Source organism: Pelophylax lessonae (genome assembly GCF_965119305.1).
Source record: "Pelophylax lessonae genome assembly, chromosome: 7".
Classification (NCBI taxonomy): domain Eukaryota; kingdom Metazoa; phylum Chordata; class Amphibia; order Anura; family Ranidae; genus Pelophylax; species Pelophylax lessonae.
The window spans coordinates 174,778,715-174,798,434 of record NC_138774.1 but is presented as its reverse complement, the minus strand read 5'-3'; the positions used below and the strand labels follow the sequence as shown (position 1 = coordinate 174,798,434).

General features: G+C 44.8%; 2 protein-coding genes across 2 annotated transcripts in view; one reads left to right on the top strand and one right to left on the bottom strand.

Moving 5' to 3' along the window:
* LOC309559886 (sulfotransferase 1C1-like) overlaps positions 1 to 19,720 on the bottom strand; it is a 231,890-nt gene that overhangs the window by 183,595 nt on the left and 28,575 nt on the right. The gene's annotated exons all lie outside the window — the stretch shown is intronic.
* The window catches only part of SURF1 (SURF1 cytochrome c oxidase assembly factor), a gene marked incomplete at its 5' end in the record, with an annotated part of 33,869 nt that overhangs the window by 13,380 nt on the left and 769 nt on the right, over positions 1 to 19,720 (top strand). The window contains 3 exons of the mRNA XM_082262929.1: positions 883 to 955; positions 1,574 to 1,736; positions 14,898 to 14,979. Of these exons, the coding sequence (XP_082119055.1) occupies positions 883 to 955; positions 1,574 to 1,736; positions 14,898 to 14,979 (318 nt within the window). The remainder of the gene's footprint in view (positions 1 to 882; positions 956 to 1,573; positions 1,737 to 14,897; positions 14,980 to 19,720) is intronic.

Below are 19,720 nucleotides of genomic sequence, written 5' to 3'. Positions count from 1 at the left end.
TTCTGAATTTGCTTGTATATAGGGTTTGGGTATAAGAATGACAGATTATATATGGAGTACGGGTTTAGCAGTAGGGATTTATTGGGGAGGGTACAATGATGGGGATTTGGTTGTATAAAGGGTGGGCATATGGTAATATAAATATAGTTTTATATGTTGTAAAAGGTATGGTTATGGGTTTTAGGTAAAAGTTAGTTTAGGGAGTAAAGTAGTGGTTGTATATGGAGTAGGGAAGAAGTAATGGAAATGTGGATATATATATATATGGGTTAGGAGTATTGTGTTAGGTAGTTGGCTATATAATATAGGGTGGGGTTCAGCACTGGGGTTTTGGTTATAATATTTGAATTGTTAAAGTTCTGGAGAGGCACAGATTATGAATGGCTCTCCCATATTTCAACATTCAGGCCATGTTTGCACTCTTTAAATTTCTCCATGCAGCCACAAATTAACTCTGTGCAGCAAGGTATGTATTACAAGTTTTTAATATTTGGTTAAATAAAAACATATCAAATGACAGGTTAAATCTTTTCCTGATGTTTTCTGTAGCTTTTCTCTTAAGGTGTTTTGGTGATGTAAACCAAGGGGGTGTTTCCCTGACACCCAAGGCTCACAGGAAATGGGTTGAATGATGCTGGGCGTCTTTCAACCCTGAAGAGGACCGATGCTTGGAGCAGATGAACAACGTTGTGTTTTTTTTTTTTACAAGGGGTAGGGGACCCAAACTAATATTATACATAATTTGTTTTTAGCATAGGTAGGTGTGCTACACAGCCACATGCATTATATTATTACAGCTACATAATTGTATAATAGTTAACCTCTGATACATTGAATTAGGAGTCTAGAGCTCTAAGTACGTTTCTCCTTCTCTTTCTCCAGAGTTACAATCCTCGTTAACCGGGGTTTTGTCCCCAGAAAGAAGATTAATCCTGAGACACGGATAAAGGGGCAGGTGAGGAAAACAATCTAAAATGCAATAGGAAAGGACAAGTGAGGAGTACAGTATAGTTTGCAGGGGGAAGTGACAGGAGTGGTGTACAGTATGCATTGAAGTTGGAAAGGACAGGGGGAGCTTACAGTATGAGTACATTATACAATGCAGGAAGAGGGTACTGGTGAACTTTACACTATACAATGAAGGAGGAAGGAAGAAGTGTCTTATACAAGAAAGTGTTTATTGTATACAGTAAACCCCCCTCCATTGCGGGGGTTACGTTCCGGACCCAGCCGCGAAAAGTGAAATTCCGCAAAATAGAAAAACCCTATTAAAATGCATTGTAGGCATGATTTTTTTACTGTCACTGTACGTGTAGAAGCATTTTAAGGTCTTTAAACACACTTTTAAAACAATAGAAACTCATTTAAACACATAAAAGATACTTAGAGACAGAGCAAGAGCTATGAAAAACACAAAAATCTTTCATTTTTAATGATTTATATAGTAAAATAACATTACAAAAAAAAACGCAAATTACCGGGACCGCAAAAACTGAACCGCGATGTAGCGGGGGATTACTGTATCCAATGCAGGACGAGAGTAAGATCCTGTCCTCTGTCTTTTTTCTTGTAGGTAGAAGGAGAAGTGGATTTGGTTGGTATTGTGAGACATTCAGAGAAGCGCCAGCCATTTGTTCCAAAAAATGATCCTGAGAGAAACAGATGGCATTACCGGGATTTGGAAGCCATGGCAAAACTGACTGGGGCTGAGCCGATACTTGTTGATGCCAGTCTTGGTAAGACTGACAAGATTTGACGTATGGCAATTAATCTGTGTTGTTTTATTACAGGGAATGACCCCCCCCCCCCCCATGCTGGAAGTGGGGACATTGTACACTGATCACTATTTTTAAACCATTGTGGTGTTAAGAGAAACACGCAGATCACAATGGGGTAGATTAGTGCAAAATCTGGTACAGCTGTGTATGGTAGGCAATCAGCTTTTAACTCCAGTTTGTTCAATTAACCACTTGCCGACCGCCGCAAGTACATATACTGCGGCGGTCAGCCCCTCACAGGCAAAGTGACTAGGGTTGAGCGAACACCTAGATGTCCGTGTTCGACGGGTTCGGCCGAACTTTAAAAAAAAGTCCGGGTCCGTGTCCCGGACTTTTACCGAACTTTTCCCGGACACCGAACCCCATTGAAGTCAATGGGGACCCGAACTTTAAGGCACTAAAATGGCTCTAAAACACCAAAGGAAAGGGCTAGAGTGCTGCAAATGGCAGCAAAACGTAATTAAGAGCATGGCAAGTGCTCTGCAAACAAATGTGGATAGGGAAATAACTTAAAACAACAAAAAAAAAACAGAAAAATAAAACAATGTTCTTCTTCATCTCTGAAGGACGAGGCCCATATGGAGTAGGAGGGAGGTTGAGGTGGTGGTGGATGTGGCGGTGACATAGGCGTGCGCACAGGGTGTGCTGGGTGTGCCTGGGCACACCCTAATCACCTAGGGCACATAGCATTGCCAGTGAGGAGATGGGAAAGATCTCCCTGGGACCTGCTCTGCTCTATTTCTCCTTGCCTACAGGTACATGGCCCCGATACATTACTCTCCCTGCTGGCAAACACATGCATGTGTATTTCAACTTTGGGGTGCACACCTTAATGCAATAGGCTGCGCACACCTATGGGCGGTTTAGGTGGAAGCGGCGGTGGAGGAGGACCAGGGCCGGATTAACAGCATCATGGGCTTGGTGCTGAGGATTTTGAAGGGCCTTAAGGGCCGTGCCTTGCCATGCACCCAGAGGAGGAAGGGTGCAGCCATGCATGCCTAATTCAACATGGGATGCTGTCTCTGAAGCCCATAAACACATCCATGCATCGCCAACTGTCCCTCCTTGTCCGGCCTTCACGCTGTGTGGGGAGGTTCTGAGGGTGCTGCCTGGGGAAGCGAGCATAGAAGCCAGACTTCTGTGTTTACAAGTGACAGAAGAGCGGTAACAGTGAATATGGCCAACCCGGGGCCTATATAAAAGGTAGGGGCCTGGAGCTGCAGCTCCAATAGCCCCTACATTAATCTGGCCCTGAGGAGGAGGACGAGGTAGCCAACACTGCTTCTTTTCAAAAATTTTAAATGAGGGTACACCCCAAAAGAGTGAGAAAGAGCAAAAATGGAACAATGGGTGGGTAAGGTCGGTATCCATTGCTATTCTGCATAAGGTACGGAAAAGTCCCGTGGGATCCATGCCTGGTTCATTTTAATGAACGTGAGCTTGTCCACATTGTCTCTGGACAGGCGGCTGCGCTTGTCTGTTATAACGCCCCCAGCCGTGCTAAATACCCGTTCAGATAATACACTGGCTGCAGGGCACGCCAGCACCTCCAAGGCGTAAAGGGCAAGCTCAGGCCATGTGCCCAATTTGGAGACCCAGAAGTTGAAGGGGGCAGACCCGTCATTCACTACATGTAGGCGTGTGCACACATACTGCTCCACCATGTTGGTAAAATGCTGCCTCCTGCTAAGACGTTCCATCTGAGCTGCTGGTGCTGCTGTTTGTTGTGGCGTGCTGACAAAGCTTTTCCACATTTCGGCCATGCTAACCCTGCCTTCTGAGGTGCTGGCGGTGCCCTGGTTGCGTTGGCGACCTCCTCCTCCTCCTCCTCTGCCTTGTGCTTCCACTGTGGCCCCGCTGTCAGATGGGAATGCCAGCAGCATGGCGTCTACCAGCGTGCGCTTGTACTCGCGCATCTTGCGATCGCGCTCCAGTGAGTGAATTAAGGACGGTACGTTGTCCTTGTAACGGGGATCCAGCAGCGTGGCCACCCAGTAATCAGCACAAGTTAGAATGTGGGCAACTCGGCGGTCGTTGTGGAGACACTGCAGCATGTAATCGCTCATGTGTGCCAGGCTGCCCAGAGGCGACGAAAGGCTGTCCTCTGTGGGAGGTGTATCGTCCGTGTCCTCTGTATCCCCCCAGCCACGCACCAGTGATGGCCATGAGCTGGCCTGGGTGCCACCCTGCTGTGAACATGGTTCCATCTCCTCCTCCAGCTCCTCCTCCTCCTCCTCCTCCTCATCCTCCTCATCCTCCAGAACTGTGCCCCTGCTGGACAATTGCGTCCCTGGCGTTTGCGTGTGCAGGAACCCACCCTCGGAGCCCCTTGCGAATGACTGCCCTGAAAGCCTTGGAAATGTTACCTCTTCATCCTCCTCCTCCACCTCATCCTGTGCCACATCCTCTTCCATCATCGCCCGAATTGTTTTTTCAAGGAGGCATAGAAGTGGGATAGTTAAGCTGAGAACGGCGTCATTGCCACTGGCCATGTTGGTGGAGTACTCAAAACAGCGCAACAAGGCACACAGGTCTCGCATGGAGGCCCAGTTATTGGTGGTGAAGTGGTGCTGTTCCGCAGAGCGACTCACGCGTGCGTGCTGCAGCTGAAACTCCACTATGGCCTGCTGCTGCTCGCACAGTCTTTCCAGCATGTGCAAGGTGGAGTTCCACCTTGTGGGCACGTCACATATGAGGCGGTGAGCGGGAAGGCCGAAGTTACGCTGCAGCGCTGCCAGGCGAGCAGCAGCAGGGTGAGAACGCCGAAAGTGCGCACAAACGGCCCGCACTTTCTGCAGCAGCTCTGACATATCGGGGTAGTTTTTAAGGAACCTCTGCACCACCAAATTCAGCACATGCGCCAGGCAAGGGATGTGCGTCAAACCGGCTAGGCCCAGAGCTGCTATGAGATTTCGCCCGTTATCACACACCACCAGGCCGGGCTTGAGGCTCGCTGGCAGCAACCACTCATTTGTCTGCTGTTCCATGCTCCTCCACAACTCCTGCGCGGTGTGTGGTTTGTCCCCCAAACAGGCAAGTTGTAAAACTGCCTGCTGTCGTTTACCCCTGGCCGTGCTGAAGTTGGTGGTGAAGGTGTTACGCTGTCCGGATGAGGAGGCGGTAGAGGATGAGGAAGCGGAGTAGGAGGAGTTACGAACAGGAGGCAAACTGAAGCGCCCTGCAATCCTCGGTGGTGGAAGGACATGCGCCAAATTGCTATCCGCCTCAGGCCCATCCGCCACTGCATTTACCCAGTGTGCCGTTAGGGAGATATAACGCCCCTGACCGTGCTTACTGGTCCACGTATCCGTAGTTAGGTGGACCTTGGCACAGATGGCGTTGCGCAGTGCACACCTGATATTTTCCCCCACTTGGTTGTGCAGGGAAGGGATGGCTTGCCTGGAAAAGTAGTGGCGGCTGGGCACGACGTACTGTGGGACAGCCACCGACATAAGGTTTTTAAAACTGTGCGTCTCCACCAGACGGAATGACAGCATTTCAAAGGCCAATAATTTTGAAATGCTGGCATTCAGGGCCAGGGATCGCGGGTGGGTAGGGGGGTACTTCCTCTTCCTCTCAAGTGTTTGGGAGATGGAAAGCTGAACGCTTCCACGGGACATTGTGGAGATGGTTGTTGGTGACCCAGGTGGTGGTGTTGCTGACAGATCGTCTGTTTGCGGGGTGGCAGGTGCCGGTATCACTACAGATGTGGCTGGAGCGGCCGAGACTGCAGCAGAAGAGGAAGCAGGATGAGCCAGAGACGTTTCTTGGTTTTGAAGGTGTGTACTCCACTGCAGCTCGTGCTTTGCACTTAGATGCCTGATCATGCAGGTTGTGCTCAGGTTGAGAAGGTTCATGCCTCGCTTCAAGCTCTGATTGCACAGGGTGCAAACCACTCGTGTCCTGTCATCAGCACATTTTCTAAAGAACTTCCACGCTAGAGAACTCCTTTGAGCTGACTTTGGTGCGCTCGTTCCCTTGCTGCGTTGGGCAGTAGCGGGCGTAGTGTCTAGGGCACGGCCGCTCCGCTTCTGCACCCTGCTCCCTCTTCTGCTGTGCTGGTGGCTCTGTGCGACCACCGCCTCTTCCTCCAAACTACTCAGGTCACCTGCATGACGTTCATTCCATGTGGGGTCGAGGACCTCATCGTCCTCCACATCATCTTCCACCCAGTCTTCACCCCTGCCCTCCTTGTCGGTCTCCACAATGCTGAACGCCGCAGCAGTTGGCACCTGCGTTTCGTCATCATCGGAGACGTGCTGCGATGATCCTTGCATGTACTCATCTTGAGAAATAAGTGGTTGGGCATCGCTGCACTCAATCTCTTCCACTTCTGGGGCAGGGCTAGGTGGATGGCCCTGGGAAACCCTGCTGACAGAGTCCTCAAAAAGAATAAGAGACTGCTGTATGGCTTGGGGCTCAGACTGCTGGCCTGATTTGCAAGGGGGTGAGGTGAAAGACGGTTGGACATTGGCTGCAGGTGCCAACTCTGACCTTTCTGCAGTAGACTGGGTGGGAGACAATGTGAAGGAACTGGAGGCACTGTCAGCAGCAAACCAATCTACTATCGCCTCAACTTGTTCTGGCCTCATCACTTCTAGGGGCGTTTGATGCCCTACCAAATACTGATGCAGGTTCTGTCGCCTACTCACACTTGAGGAAGGTGTTTCACTTGTGCGTGTAGCTGGCACAGATCGACCATGTCCTCTCCTTGCAACAGGAGCTCTACCAGCAGCACCACGACCCAGGCCACGGCCCTTATTTGACGGTCTCCTCATATTTCTGTAATTTAAGATCTTGCCCTAGAAAGGTTTTTATTGAATAGCGGAATAGAAAATATGATCCAAAAAAAGTGTATGTATATCACACGTACACAACCACACTAGGCCCCAATTACTATTGTTTGTACCCCTAAAAGGCTAGATGAGGAGTAGGGGGAGTATGGAACAGGCAGCACCCTCAAACCTTCAGAAGTATGAGATGAACCCCAACAACTTGGAAAGGTGGATCTCTCTCACACGTACCGACACAGACTATCCCGCAATTCAATTGATCCTCAAAGGTTTTTATTGAATAGCGGAATAGGAAATATGATCAAAAAAAGTGTATGTATCTCGCACGTACACAACCACACTAGGCCCCAATTACTATTGTTTGTACCCCTAAAAGGCTAGATGAGGAGTAGGGGGGGTATGGAACAGGCAGCACCCTCAAACCTTCAGAAGTATGAGATGAACCCCAACAACTTGGAAAGGTGGATCTCTCTCACACGTACCGACACAGACTATCCCGCAATTCAATTGATCCTCAAAGGTTTTTATTGAATAGCGGAATAGGAAATATGATCAAAAAAAGTGTATGTATCTCGCACGTACACAACCACACTAGGCCCCAATTACTATTGTTTGTACCCCTAAAAGGCTAGATGAGGAGTAGGGGGGGTATGGAACAGGCAGCACCCTCAAACCTTCAGAAGTATGAGATGAACCCCAACAACTTGGAAAGGTGGATCTCTCTCACACGTACCAACACAGACTATCCCCCAATTTAACTGATCCCCAAAGGTTTTTGATTAAATAGCGGAATAGAAAATATGATCCCAAAAAAGTGTATGTATATCACACGTACACAACCACACTAGGCCCCAATTACTATTGTTTGTACCCCTAAAAGGCTAGGAGTAGGGGGAGTATGGAACAGGCAGCACCCTCAAACCTTCAGAAGTATGAGATGAACCCCAACAACTTGGAAAGGTGGATCTCTCTCACACGTACCAACACAGACTATCCCCCAATTTAACTGATCCCCAAAGGTTTTTGATTAAATAGCGGAATAGAAAATATGATCCCAAAAAAGTGTATGTATATCACACGTACACAACCACACTAGGCCCCAATTACTATTGTTTGTACCCCTAAAAGGCTAGGAGTAGGGGGAGTATGGAACAGGCAGCACCCTCAAACCTTCAGAAGTATGAGATGAACCCCAACAACTTGGAAAGGTGGATCTCTCTCACACGTACCAACACAGACTATCCCCCAATTTAACTGATCCCCAAAGGTTTTTGATTAAATAGCGGAATAGAAAATATGATCCCAAAAAAGTGTATGTATATCACACGTACACAACCACACTAGGCCCCAATTACTATTGTTTGTACCCCTAAAAGGCTAGGAGTAGGGGGAGTATGGAACAGGCAGCACCCTCAAACCTTCAGAAGTATGAGATGAACCCCAACAACTTGGAAAGGTGGATCTCTCTCACACGTACCAACACAGACTATCCCCCAATTTAACTGATCCCCAAAGGTTTTTGATTAAATAGCGGAATAGAAAATATGATCCCAAAAAAGTGTATGTATATCACACGTACACAACCACACTAGGCCCCAATTACTATTGTTTGTACCCCTAAAAGGCTAGGAGTAGGGGGAGTATGGAACAGGCAGCACCCTCAAACCTTCAGAAGTATGAGATGAACCCCAACAACTTGGAAAGGTGGATCTCTCTCACACGTACCAACACAGACTATCTCCCAATTTAACTGATCCCCAAAGGTTTTTGATTAAATAGCGGAATAGAAAATATGATCCCAAAAAAGTGTATGTATATCACACGTACACAACCACACTAGGCCCCAATTACTATTGTTTGTACCCCTAAAAGGCTAGGAGTAGGGGGAGTATGGAACAGGCAGCACCCTCAAACCTTCAGAAGTATGAGATGAACCCCAACAACTTGGAAAGGTGGATCTCTCTCACACGTACCAACACAGACTATCCCCCAATTTAACTGATCCCCAAAGGTTTTTGATTAAATAGCGGAATAGAAAATATGATCCCAAAAAAGTGTATGTATATCACACGTACACAACCACACTAGGCCCCAATTACTATTGTTTGTACCCCTAAAAGGCTAGGAGTAGGGGGAGTATGGAACAGGCAGCACCCTCAAACCTTCAGAAGTATGAGATGAACCCCAACAACTTGGAAAGGTGGATCTCTCTCACACGTACCAACACAGACTATCCCCCAATTTAACTGATCCCCAAAGGTTTTTGATTAAATAGCGGAATAGAAAATATGATCCCAAAAAAGTGTATGTATATCACACGTACACAACCACACTAGGCCCCAATTACTATTGTTTGTACCCCTAAAAGGCTAGGAGTAGGGGGAGTATGGAACAGGCAGCACCCTCAAACCTTCAGAAGTATGAGATGAACCCCAACAACTTGGAAAGGTGGATCTCTCTCACACGTACCAACACAGACTATCCCCCAATTTAACTGATCCCCAAAGGTTTTTGATTAAATAGCGGAATAGAAAATATGATCCCAAAAAAGTGTATGTATATCACACGTACACAACCACACTAGGCCCCAATTACTATTGTTTGTACCCCTAAAAGGCTAGGAGTAGGGGGAGTATGGAACAGGCAGCACCCTCAAACCTTCAAAAGTATGAGATGAACCCCAACAACTTGGAAAGGTGGATCTCTCTCACACGTACCAACACAGACTATCCCCCAATTTAACTGATCCCCAAAGGTTTTTGATTAAATAGCGGAATAGAAAATATGATCCCAAAAAAGTGTATGTATATCACACGTACACAACCACACTAGGCCCCAATTACTATTGTTTGTACCCCTAAAAGGCTAGGAGTAGGGGGAGTATGGAACAGGCAGCACCCTCAAACCTTCAGAAGTATGAGATGAACCCCAACAACTTGGAAAGGTGGATCTCTCTCACACGTACCAACACAGACTATCCCCCAATTTAACTGATCCCCAAAGGTTTTTGATTAAATAGCGGAATAGAAAATATGATCCCAAAAAAGTGTATGTATATCACACGTACACAACCACACTAGGCCCCAATTACTATTGTTTGTACCCCTAAAAGGCTAGGAGTAGGGGGAGTATGGAACAGGCAGCACCCTCAAACCTTCAGAAGTATGAGATGAACCCCAACAACTTGGAAAGGTGGATCTCTCTCACACGTACCAACACAGACTATCCCCCAATTTAACTGATCCCCAAAGGTTTTTGATTAAATAGCGGAATAGAAAATATGATCCCAAAAAAGTGTATGTATATCACACGTACACAACCACACTAGGCCCCAATTACTATTGTTTGTACCCCTAAAAGGCTAGATGAGGAGTAGGGGGAGTATGGAACAGGCAGCACCCTCAAACCTTCAGAAGTATGAGATTGTGTTCACTGTACCCCACAAAGATTGAGTTCACTGCACCCCACAATGATTGTGTTCACTGCACCCCACAAAGATTGTGTTCACTGCACCTCACAAAGATTGTGTTCACTGTACCCCCCAAAGATTGTGTTCACTGCACCCCACAAAGATTCTGTTCACTGTACCCCACAAAGATTGTGTTCACTGCACCCCAAAAAGATTGTGTTCACTGCACCCCAAAAAGGATGTTGTTCACTGCACCCCAAAAAGGATGTTGTTCACTCCACCCCAAAAAGATTGTGTTCACTGCACCCCACAAAGATTGTGTTCACTGCACCCCAAAAAGATTGTGTTCACTGCACCCCAAAAATGATTTTGTTCACTGCACCCCAAAAAGGATTTTGTTCACTGCACCCCAAAAAGGATGTTGTTCACTCCACCCCAAAAAGATTGTGTTCACTGCACCCCAAAAAGATTGTGTTCACTGCACCCCACAAAGGATTTTGTTCACTGCACCCCAAAAAGATTGTGTTCACTGCACCCCAAAAAGGATGTTGTTCACTGCACCCCAAAAAGGATTTTGTTCACTGCACCCCAAAAAGATTGTGTTCACTGCACCCCACAAAGGATTTTGTTCACTGCACCCCACAAAGATTGTGTTCACTGCACACCAAAAAGGATTGTGTTCACTGCACCCCAAAAAGATTTTGTTCACTGCACCCCAAAAAGATTGTGTTCACTGCAGCCCAAAAAGATTGTGTTCACTGCAGCCCAAAAAGATTGTGTTCACTGCAGCCCAAAAAGATTGTGTTCACTGCAGCCCAAAAAGATTGTGTTCACTGCAGCTCACACACAGAAAAATGGATGTGGATCACTGACACCTGCCTATCTCCAATCCCACACCACACAGCAATATCGATTGTAGTTTGTAGAACACAGTTTCCCTAAAATTCAGCAGACTCTGTCCCTAACAGGATTGAGAAGAGATCGTAGATCAGGATTGAGTGCAGACCCCACCCCCCACACAGCAATATCGATTGTAGTTTGTAGAAGACACTGACCCTATAATTCAGCAGACTCTATCCCTAAAATGCCTACAACTCGCCCTGCCTAAACACTCCGACCTGTCCCTCAATTCTATCCGGACACAAATGGTTTTTTCCTGCCTATCTTTCCCTAATCAGCAGCCAGCACGTTGATGTGTGCTCTGTCCCTGAATCTAAGCAGCATAATGACGCCGCTGCGGCTGCCTCGAACTTATAAAGACTTGGTCACATGCTTCAGACGGCCAATCACAGCTACTGAGACATTTGCAGGCATGGCTGGGATGGCTTAAGGCACACCAGTTAAACGATTGTTGATTGGCTGTTGAAAGCCCGCCATGAAAAGAGCGCCAAAGCATGCAAAACCCGGAAATAAAACGACCGAACACGGATTTTTACCCGAACATACAGTAAAGTGTCCGTGTCCGTGTTCGGGTACAAAAAATCCAATTATTCGGTACGAACACGAATAATACAGTCCGTGTTCGCTCAACACTAAAAGTGACGTATATATACGTCACTAGCCTGTGAGGCTCTGGGGAGCGAGCGCGCGCCGCCGGAGCGAGCGAGTGCCGCCGGAGGCGCGCTCCCGCACGGTCACGGACCCCCCCCCCCCCCCCCCGCACGTGTGACCGGCGATCGTCGGTGGAGAGGGAGAAAGTCAGGCGGCTAGTGTAAACAAGCCGCCTGTCATTCTCCTACTATGTAGGACTGTTGATCACTGTTTCTACAGCTCAAGCCACAGCCAAACACAGTTAGAATCACGCCCCTAGGGACACACACCACCCCTCCCTCTCAAATAAAGTTAACCCCTTCACTGCCAGTGTAATTTTACAGTAACAGTGCATATGTATAGCACAGATTACTGTAGAAATGTCACTGGTAACCCCAAAAGTGTCAAAAATGTCAGTCAAGGGTCCGATCTGTCCGCCGCAATGTCGCAGTACCGCAAAAAAAAAATCGCAGATCGCCGGCATTACGCGTTAAAAAAAAAATGACAAAAATCTTTCCCTTTGTTAGTAAACGCGATAACTTTTGCGCAAACCAATCAAAATACGCTTTTTGCAGGGTTTTTTTTGTTTTTTTTTGTTTTTTTTTTTTTTACCAAACATATGTAGCATAAAACAAATTGGCCGAAAATGTTAAAAAATTTTGATTTTTACTTTTTTTTTGGGGAATTTCATATAAAAAAAAATGTGAAAAATATTGTTATTGTTGCTAAATTTACGCTCTTTTTTTGTTTATAGCGCATGATCAAAAAATTGCACAGGTGATCAAATACCACCAAAAGAAAGCTCTGTTTGTGGGAAAAAAAGGACGTCAAATTCATTTAGGTATAGCGTCGCACGACCGCGCAATTGTCCGTTAAAGTCACGCAGTGCCGAATCACAAAATACCCCCTGGTCAGGAAGGGGGTAAAAATCTTCCGGGGCTTAAGTGGTTAAACATTGACAAAAAAATTGGAAGCTGATTTTTACGCAGCGATGCACCAGATTTTACATTCTCCAAATTTAGTAAATCAACCACAGTGTGTACTTTACTTTCCTTCATGTTGTAGTTAAAGTCAGTTAGCCAATCAAGAGAGAGAGCGGGCGGGGCTGAACCACAAGGCCGTGTCTGAATGGACTGTAGGAGCTGCAGCTTGACTTGGGTGCCCCATAGCAAACAGGAGGGAGGGGCTAAGGAGCAGCGAAGAGGGACCAGAGAAGAGGAGAATCCGGGTTGCCCTGTGCAAAACCACCTGCACAGAAGAGGTAGGTATAACATGTAGCATAACATGTTTGTTATTTAAAGAAAAAAAAAAAAATGAGACTTTACAATCACTTGATCTCTGATAAGAAACTATTGTTTTGTTTTTATGTAGAAGTGTTAGGACATATGTCTCTTGTTTTTTTTTTTTTTTTATTGCGTGCTGCCTCTTTAAGAAATTTCTTTGATCTGTTCTGGTGACTGTTGTGCCTGGAACAGAAAATGAAAGGAATTTTTTTCAGTGGACACTATAGTAGGAGGCGAGAGGATGGGATTTCCCCTTAATTTGAGGAAATGTCCTAGGTCTTTCTGTTGTGTCCTTAGAACAATAGGTAAGAGAAAAACTTCCCAACCAATGACAAAGACTGCAATAATATCTGACAGAGGTCCTAATCCGTCTCCACTTGAAGGAAAGGATTGTTATACAACAATCCTTCTTTATATATTACCAAAATCCAATTATCCTGGTGATTGGATCTGGGCCATGTATTCATTGCTGAGTCACATACCTGTAGGTGGTATTCTAATAATTGGATTATGTTCATTTGAAAAATGTGTTTTCAGAACTATTCACTACACAAAAATCTGCCCTCACATTTAATGACACCGTGGTGATTGGATTAAGATGACTGAGTTACTTGTGTGCTTATGAATGCTGGGGTATGTTCCCCAAATTAATTAGAGGTGAGGAAACTGCATGGATAAGTGGTGGAACGTCATCAGCTCTACAGAACAAGTCCAGTTGAATGTGACGGACTACTGCTAGCTATGATGTGTCCTGGATAAATGACACTGTCACAGGCATACCTCGCAGATGCATCTTTTAAAAATGATGCAACACCAATATTCTGACTTATTGACTATCAGCGCTATGAAAGATTATTTCCTATAATGTTGGAATTAGCCAGACAGATTGGCTTCATGATGTCATTCTCTCCAGACCCACTTGGAAATCGGTAAATAGCCAGGATTTGCTGCAGATCCTTTTTTTTTTTTTTTTTTTTTTTTTTTTAATACCACGATCTATTGCATTTTTGTATTTTTTGTGGGGACTGTGCGTGTTTTATATTTACAATTATCCACTTTAATTTCACCTGATTGATGTGGCTGTGATAATGAAGTGTTAGTAAAAATAAGAAAATCAAGGTTGCAAAAGATAAACGGCTTCATTTTTCAATAAATAGGTAAAATAGAAAAAAGTGTCAGAATTTTTATTTAACGTTCAAGCCAATTTATAACCATGAATGCTCTGTGCAAAGACATAGGAATGCAGAGTAAGGCCGCTTACACAGGATACTCCTGTTAGAGCATCTACGTTTTCTGGCGTAATTGTAATGCGCGCATTTTCACGCTTATACGCTCGCGCAAATGCGCGTAAATTTATTCTAGCATTCTTGATATTCAGTTGGCATTTTGGGTCATTTGAGCGCATTTGCGCGTATTTGCGCGCATCAGGTGCAAATTACTGACCAAAAATGCAGATTTTTCTATTTTGTTCTTACTGAAGAAAATGCGGCGCTCATTTACGCGGCTGTGTGCATAGGCACATTAAGAATGAATGGGCTCTATTTTAGCTCAGAAAAAAAAAAACTGTACTGAGCATTTTTAAGCTGCAGTGTGCAAGAGGCCTTACTTGTATGTGTAAAGCTGCTGCCTTTTAAAGGTTGGACGCTATGCCTGTGCAGGGCTGTAGGCACTAGGTGGAGCTCTGCCTCTTTTGATTTGCATACTGTACAACCTCCTTGAGTCAGCAGCTATACCCATAGCAATGACCTATTGGAATAAAATATTTGATGGTGGGTACAAGAAAGTATTTTCTCCTTCAATAAGGCCGGGTTAACGCTGATGCAGTGCAGTTTGAGCGCAGCGCAATTGTATGAGCTATTGACTTCTATTTAACCAAGCTTTTTCATGAAAGCACATCACAGTCCTGCATCATTGATGCACTTTCAGAAAACACACAATGTAATAGTAGTCAATGGGATCCACCTAAAACATGTGTAAAAGGCACATACAATTGCATTGCACCCAGACCACAGCTCACCGATTTGAATAGGCCTAACAATATTCTATTTGTGTATAATGCAAAGGATAAACTGTGCAATTAACTTCTGTTTGCATCTTATCACAGCCAGCACAGTTCCTGGTGGACCCATTGGAGGACAGACCAGGGTAACATTGAGGAATGAGCACATGCAGTACATTATTACATGGTAACTATATCTCCCTTTTTATTAACCACTTGACCGCCAGAAGATTTACCCCCATTCCATTTTTTACGATACAGTACTGTAACGCTGTACCCAAATAAAATTTATGTCCTTCTTTTCCCACAACTAGAGCTTTCTTTTGGTGATATTTGATCACCTCTGTGTTTTTTGTTTTTTTTTTGCGCCATAAACAAAAAATGACTGACAATTTTCAAAAAGAAAAAACAATATTTTTTACTTTCTGCTCTAAAACACATCCAAAAAAACATTTTATTTTTTAAATCTAATTTCTTTATACTTTTAGGCCAGTATGTATTCTGCTACATATTTTTGGTAAAAAAATTCCTAATAAGCCTATATTGATTGATTTGCGCCAAAGTTATCGCGTTACCATACAAACTATGTCTTTTTTTATTTTTTTTTTTATTGTTTGTTTTTTTTTATACTAGTGATGGCGGCGATCAGTGACTTAAAGCGGGTTTGCGATTGTGCAGTGGACAGTCAGATACTGACTCTTTTTGGGAACCAGTGACACTAATACAGTTATCAGTGCTAAAAAAAAAATGCACTGTCATTGTACTAATGACACTGGCAGGGAAGGGGTTAAACAGAGGCGATCAAAGGGTTAACTGCGTTCCTAGACGGTGTTTTAGGGTACTGTGGGAGGTGCTTTTACTAGACATGGACCCTAGTCCCTGCTTTGCAGAGACACAGGATCCATGCCCTCCCACCTGGCTTTCTACCTAACGATCAGTGGGTGCCGGCAAATATCAAGTCCGCGGTACCCGCCAATCAGATCCCGCTGTGTATTATGGGGGCCACCAGTGGCGCACGTGTGCGCCCCCCCCCACCCAAAAGTGTTGGATCACTAGATACATGATCCAGCACAGAAGAGCCACCTTGCCACTGTATATGCAAGTTATATGGTCGGCAAGTGGTTAAAGTGATTGTCAACGATCACCTTGTAAAACAACCCATTCAGTTTAACCAGTTCCATACCAGGCCTTTTCTGGCACTCCTCGCCTACATTTAAAAATCATAATATTTTTGCTAGAAAACTACTCGGAACCCCCAAATATTATAAATGTTTTTGTAGCAGAGACTAGGGAATAAAATGGCGTTCATTGCAATTTATGTCACACGGTATTTGCGCAGCAAATTTTTAAATGCGTTTTTTGGGGAAAAAAACTTTTATAAATTAAAAACAAAACCCTAAAGTTAGCCCAATTTTTTTGTATAATGTGAAATATGATGTTAAGCCATGTGAATGTCACCCTTTTAAATTGCGCACACTCGTGGAATGGAGCCAAACTTCGGTACTTAAAAATCTCCATAGGTGATGGTTTAAAAATAACAAAAACAAGAGAAGGGCGCACCGACCTAGTGCAATTTCATTAAACATTTATTGAAAGATAAAACAATTAGTGTCCCACATCATACTCACAAACGCATGTAATCTATACGCTTGTTAAAACATTGTATGGATAGATCTCCTCCAGGACATGGACTGTTCCAATGCTGCAAGGAGGTCAAATGGCATCCATATAGGTTGGCTGACACGTTTCAAGGGAGATCCCTCTTCCTCTGAGCCCTTCCTTAGGGTTATCCCTTGAAACGCGTCAGCCAGCCTATATAGATGCCATCTAAACTCCTTGCAGCATTGGAACAGTCCATGTCCTGAAGAGGATCTATCCTTACAATGCTTTGACATGCGTATTGATTACATGCATTTGTGAGCATGATGTATGACACCGTTTGTTTTATCTTTCAATAAATGTTTAACGGAATTGCACTAGGTCAGTGCGCCCTTCTCTTGTTATTTTTGTTATATTTCTAGTTCTTGTGGACATCCATGGTCCTGAGAGGGCAGCAAGACTGTAGGCGCTATGAATGAGGTATAAGATAACACTTCCTTCTCTTAAAATCGTAACACCTGAGCGCAGGAGAGTAACTTTTTGGATGGTTTAAAAATATTTACAGGTTACCAGTTTAGAGTTAAAGAGGAGGTCCTAGGCTAGAATTGTTGCTCTCGCTCTAACTTTCGCGGTGATACCTCATGTGTGGTTTGAATTCCATTTACATATGTGGGTGCAACATATGTACAGTATCTCACAAAAGTGAGTACACCCCTCACATTTTTGTAAATATTTTTATATCTTTTCATGTAACAACACTGAAGAAATTACACTTTGCTACAATGTAAAGTAGTGAGTGTACAGCATGTAACAGTGTAAATTTGCTGTCCCCTCAAAATAACTCAACACACAGTCATTAATGTCTAAACTGCTGGCAACTAAAGTGAGTACACCCCTAAGTTAAAATTTCCAAATCGGGCCCAAAGTGTCAATACTTTGTGTGGCCACCATTATTTTCCAACACTGCCCTCACCCTCTTGGTCATAGAGTTCACCAGAACTTCACAGGTTGCCACTGGAGTCCTCTTCCACGCCTCCATGACGACATCACAGAGCTGGTGGATGTTAGAGACCTTGCGCTCCTCCACCTTCCGTTTGAGGATGTCCCACAGATGCTCAGTAGGGTTTTAGGTCTGAAGACATGCTTGACCAGTCCATCACCTTTACCCTTAGCTTCTTTAGCAAGGCAGTGGTCATCTTGGAGGTGTATTTGGGGTCGTTATGTTGGAATACTGCCCAGTCCCTGAAATGGAAGAGGATTATGCTCTGCTTCAGAATGTCACAGTACATGTTGGCATTCATGGCTCCCTCAATGAACTGTAGCTCCCCAGTGTTGGCAGCACTCATGCAGACCAAGACACTCCCACCACCATGTTTGGCTGTAGGCAAGACACACTTGTCTTTGTACTCCTCACCTGGTTGCCGCCACACCATCTGAACCAAATAAGTTTATCTTGGTCTCATCAGACAACAGTACATGGTTCCAGTAATCCATGTCCTTAGTCTGCTTGTCTTCAGCAAACTGTTTGCGGGCTTTCTTGTGCATCATCTTAGAAGAGGCTTCCTTCTGGGTTGATAGCCATGCAGACCAATTTGATGCAGGGTGCGGCATATGGTCTGAGCACTGACAGGCTGAACCCCCCCACCCACCGCTTCAACCTCTGCAGCAATAGTGGCAGCACTCATACGTCTATTTCCCAAAGACAACCTCTGGATATGACGCCGAGCACGTGCACTCAACTGCTTTGGTCGACCATGGCGTGGCCTGTTCTGAGTGGAACCTGTCCTGTTAAACCACTGTATGGTCTTGGCCACTGTGCTGCAGCTCAGTTTCTTGGCAGTCTTCTTATAGCCTAAGCCAACTTCATGTAGAGCAACCATTTTTTTTCCAGATCCTCGGACAGTTCTTTGCCATGAGGTGCCATGCTGAACTTCCAGTGACCAGTATGAGAGAGAGAGAGCGATAACGCCAAATTTAACACACCTGCTCCCTATTCACACCTAAGACCTTGTAATACTAATTAGTCGCATGACACCGGAGAGAGAAAATGGCTAATTGGGCCCAATTTAGACATTTTCACTTAGGGGTGTACTCACTTTGGTTGCCAGCTATTTATACATTATTGGCTGTGTGTTGAGTTATTTTGAGGGGACAGCAAATTTACACTGTTATACAAGCTGTACATTCACTACTTTACATTGTAGCAAAGTGTAATTTCTTCAGTGTTGTCACATGAAAAGATATCAAAAACTATTTAGAAAAATGTGAGGGGTGTACTCACTTTTGTGAGATACTGTAGGCATTCGATTCTGCATGCGAGCACGCAGGGACAGGGGCACTTTAACATTTTTTATTTTATTGCTTATTTTATTTTTATATTTTTACACTTTTTTCCATTAAAAATTTTTTTTTAATCACTTTTATTCTTATTACAAGGAATGTAAACATCCCTTGTAATAGGAATAGGGCATGACAGGTTCTCTTTATGGAGAGATGTGGGGTCTATAATACCTCACATTTCTCCTCTAGGCAGGAAAGACTGGGATTGGGGGAAAAAAAAGGATCTCAGCCTTTCCAGCCACGTCTATGGCAGTATTTGCAACTGCCAGGCCCGACATAACATCATAACGCCACGCCCGGGCCTCCGAGAGTCAAAGAGACTGGCGGGAACCATCTGGTCCTCTGTATTCTCTATGATGAACTTCCACCGCAGACGGATTCTATCTCCAGCTCACCAATCACATGGGGGGGGGGTGTCCCCTCCCACTGCCTGTAGGAACGATCAAGCAGCTGAACTGCTGCTATGATTGTTCTTATGGTGCAGGGAATTGCCGGCTGCAAAAGAGGAAATCTGAATGATGCCTGTAGCTGCAGACATCATTCATATATCTCTACTCAAAGTCCAGGACGTCATATGTTGTCCTTGGGCTGGAAGTGGTTAAAATAGAAATGAGAGGCAAAACATTTTTGTATAGATCTAAAAAGCATCAATACCTTTTTTTCCCTTTTTTATAAGTGATCACTTTCCCTCTGTTCTCAGTTGCATAAGAGCCAGGGGGAGGAGTAGCAGCAGTACACTGATCTACCCAGTGAATGGCTGTACAGGGGGGCATGTCAGGACAGGTCTGATCATTGGAGGAGAGCAGGCTGAGTTCCCAGCATAGCTAAAGAACTGAAAATGGTGTGCTCGCCTGCTTAGTGTGGTCAGTTTTTAATCGGAAAGCAGAGGGACTGGCAGGAACCTCCAGGTATTTCACATAAAGGAAGCAATACAAAGAGAACAGGATACTTTCTCAAAGAAGTACATGGTATAGCAGATATCAGGAATA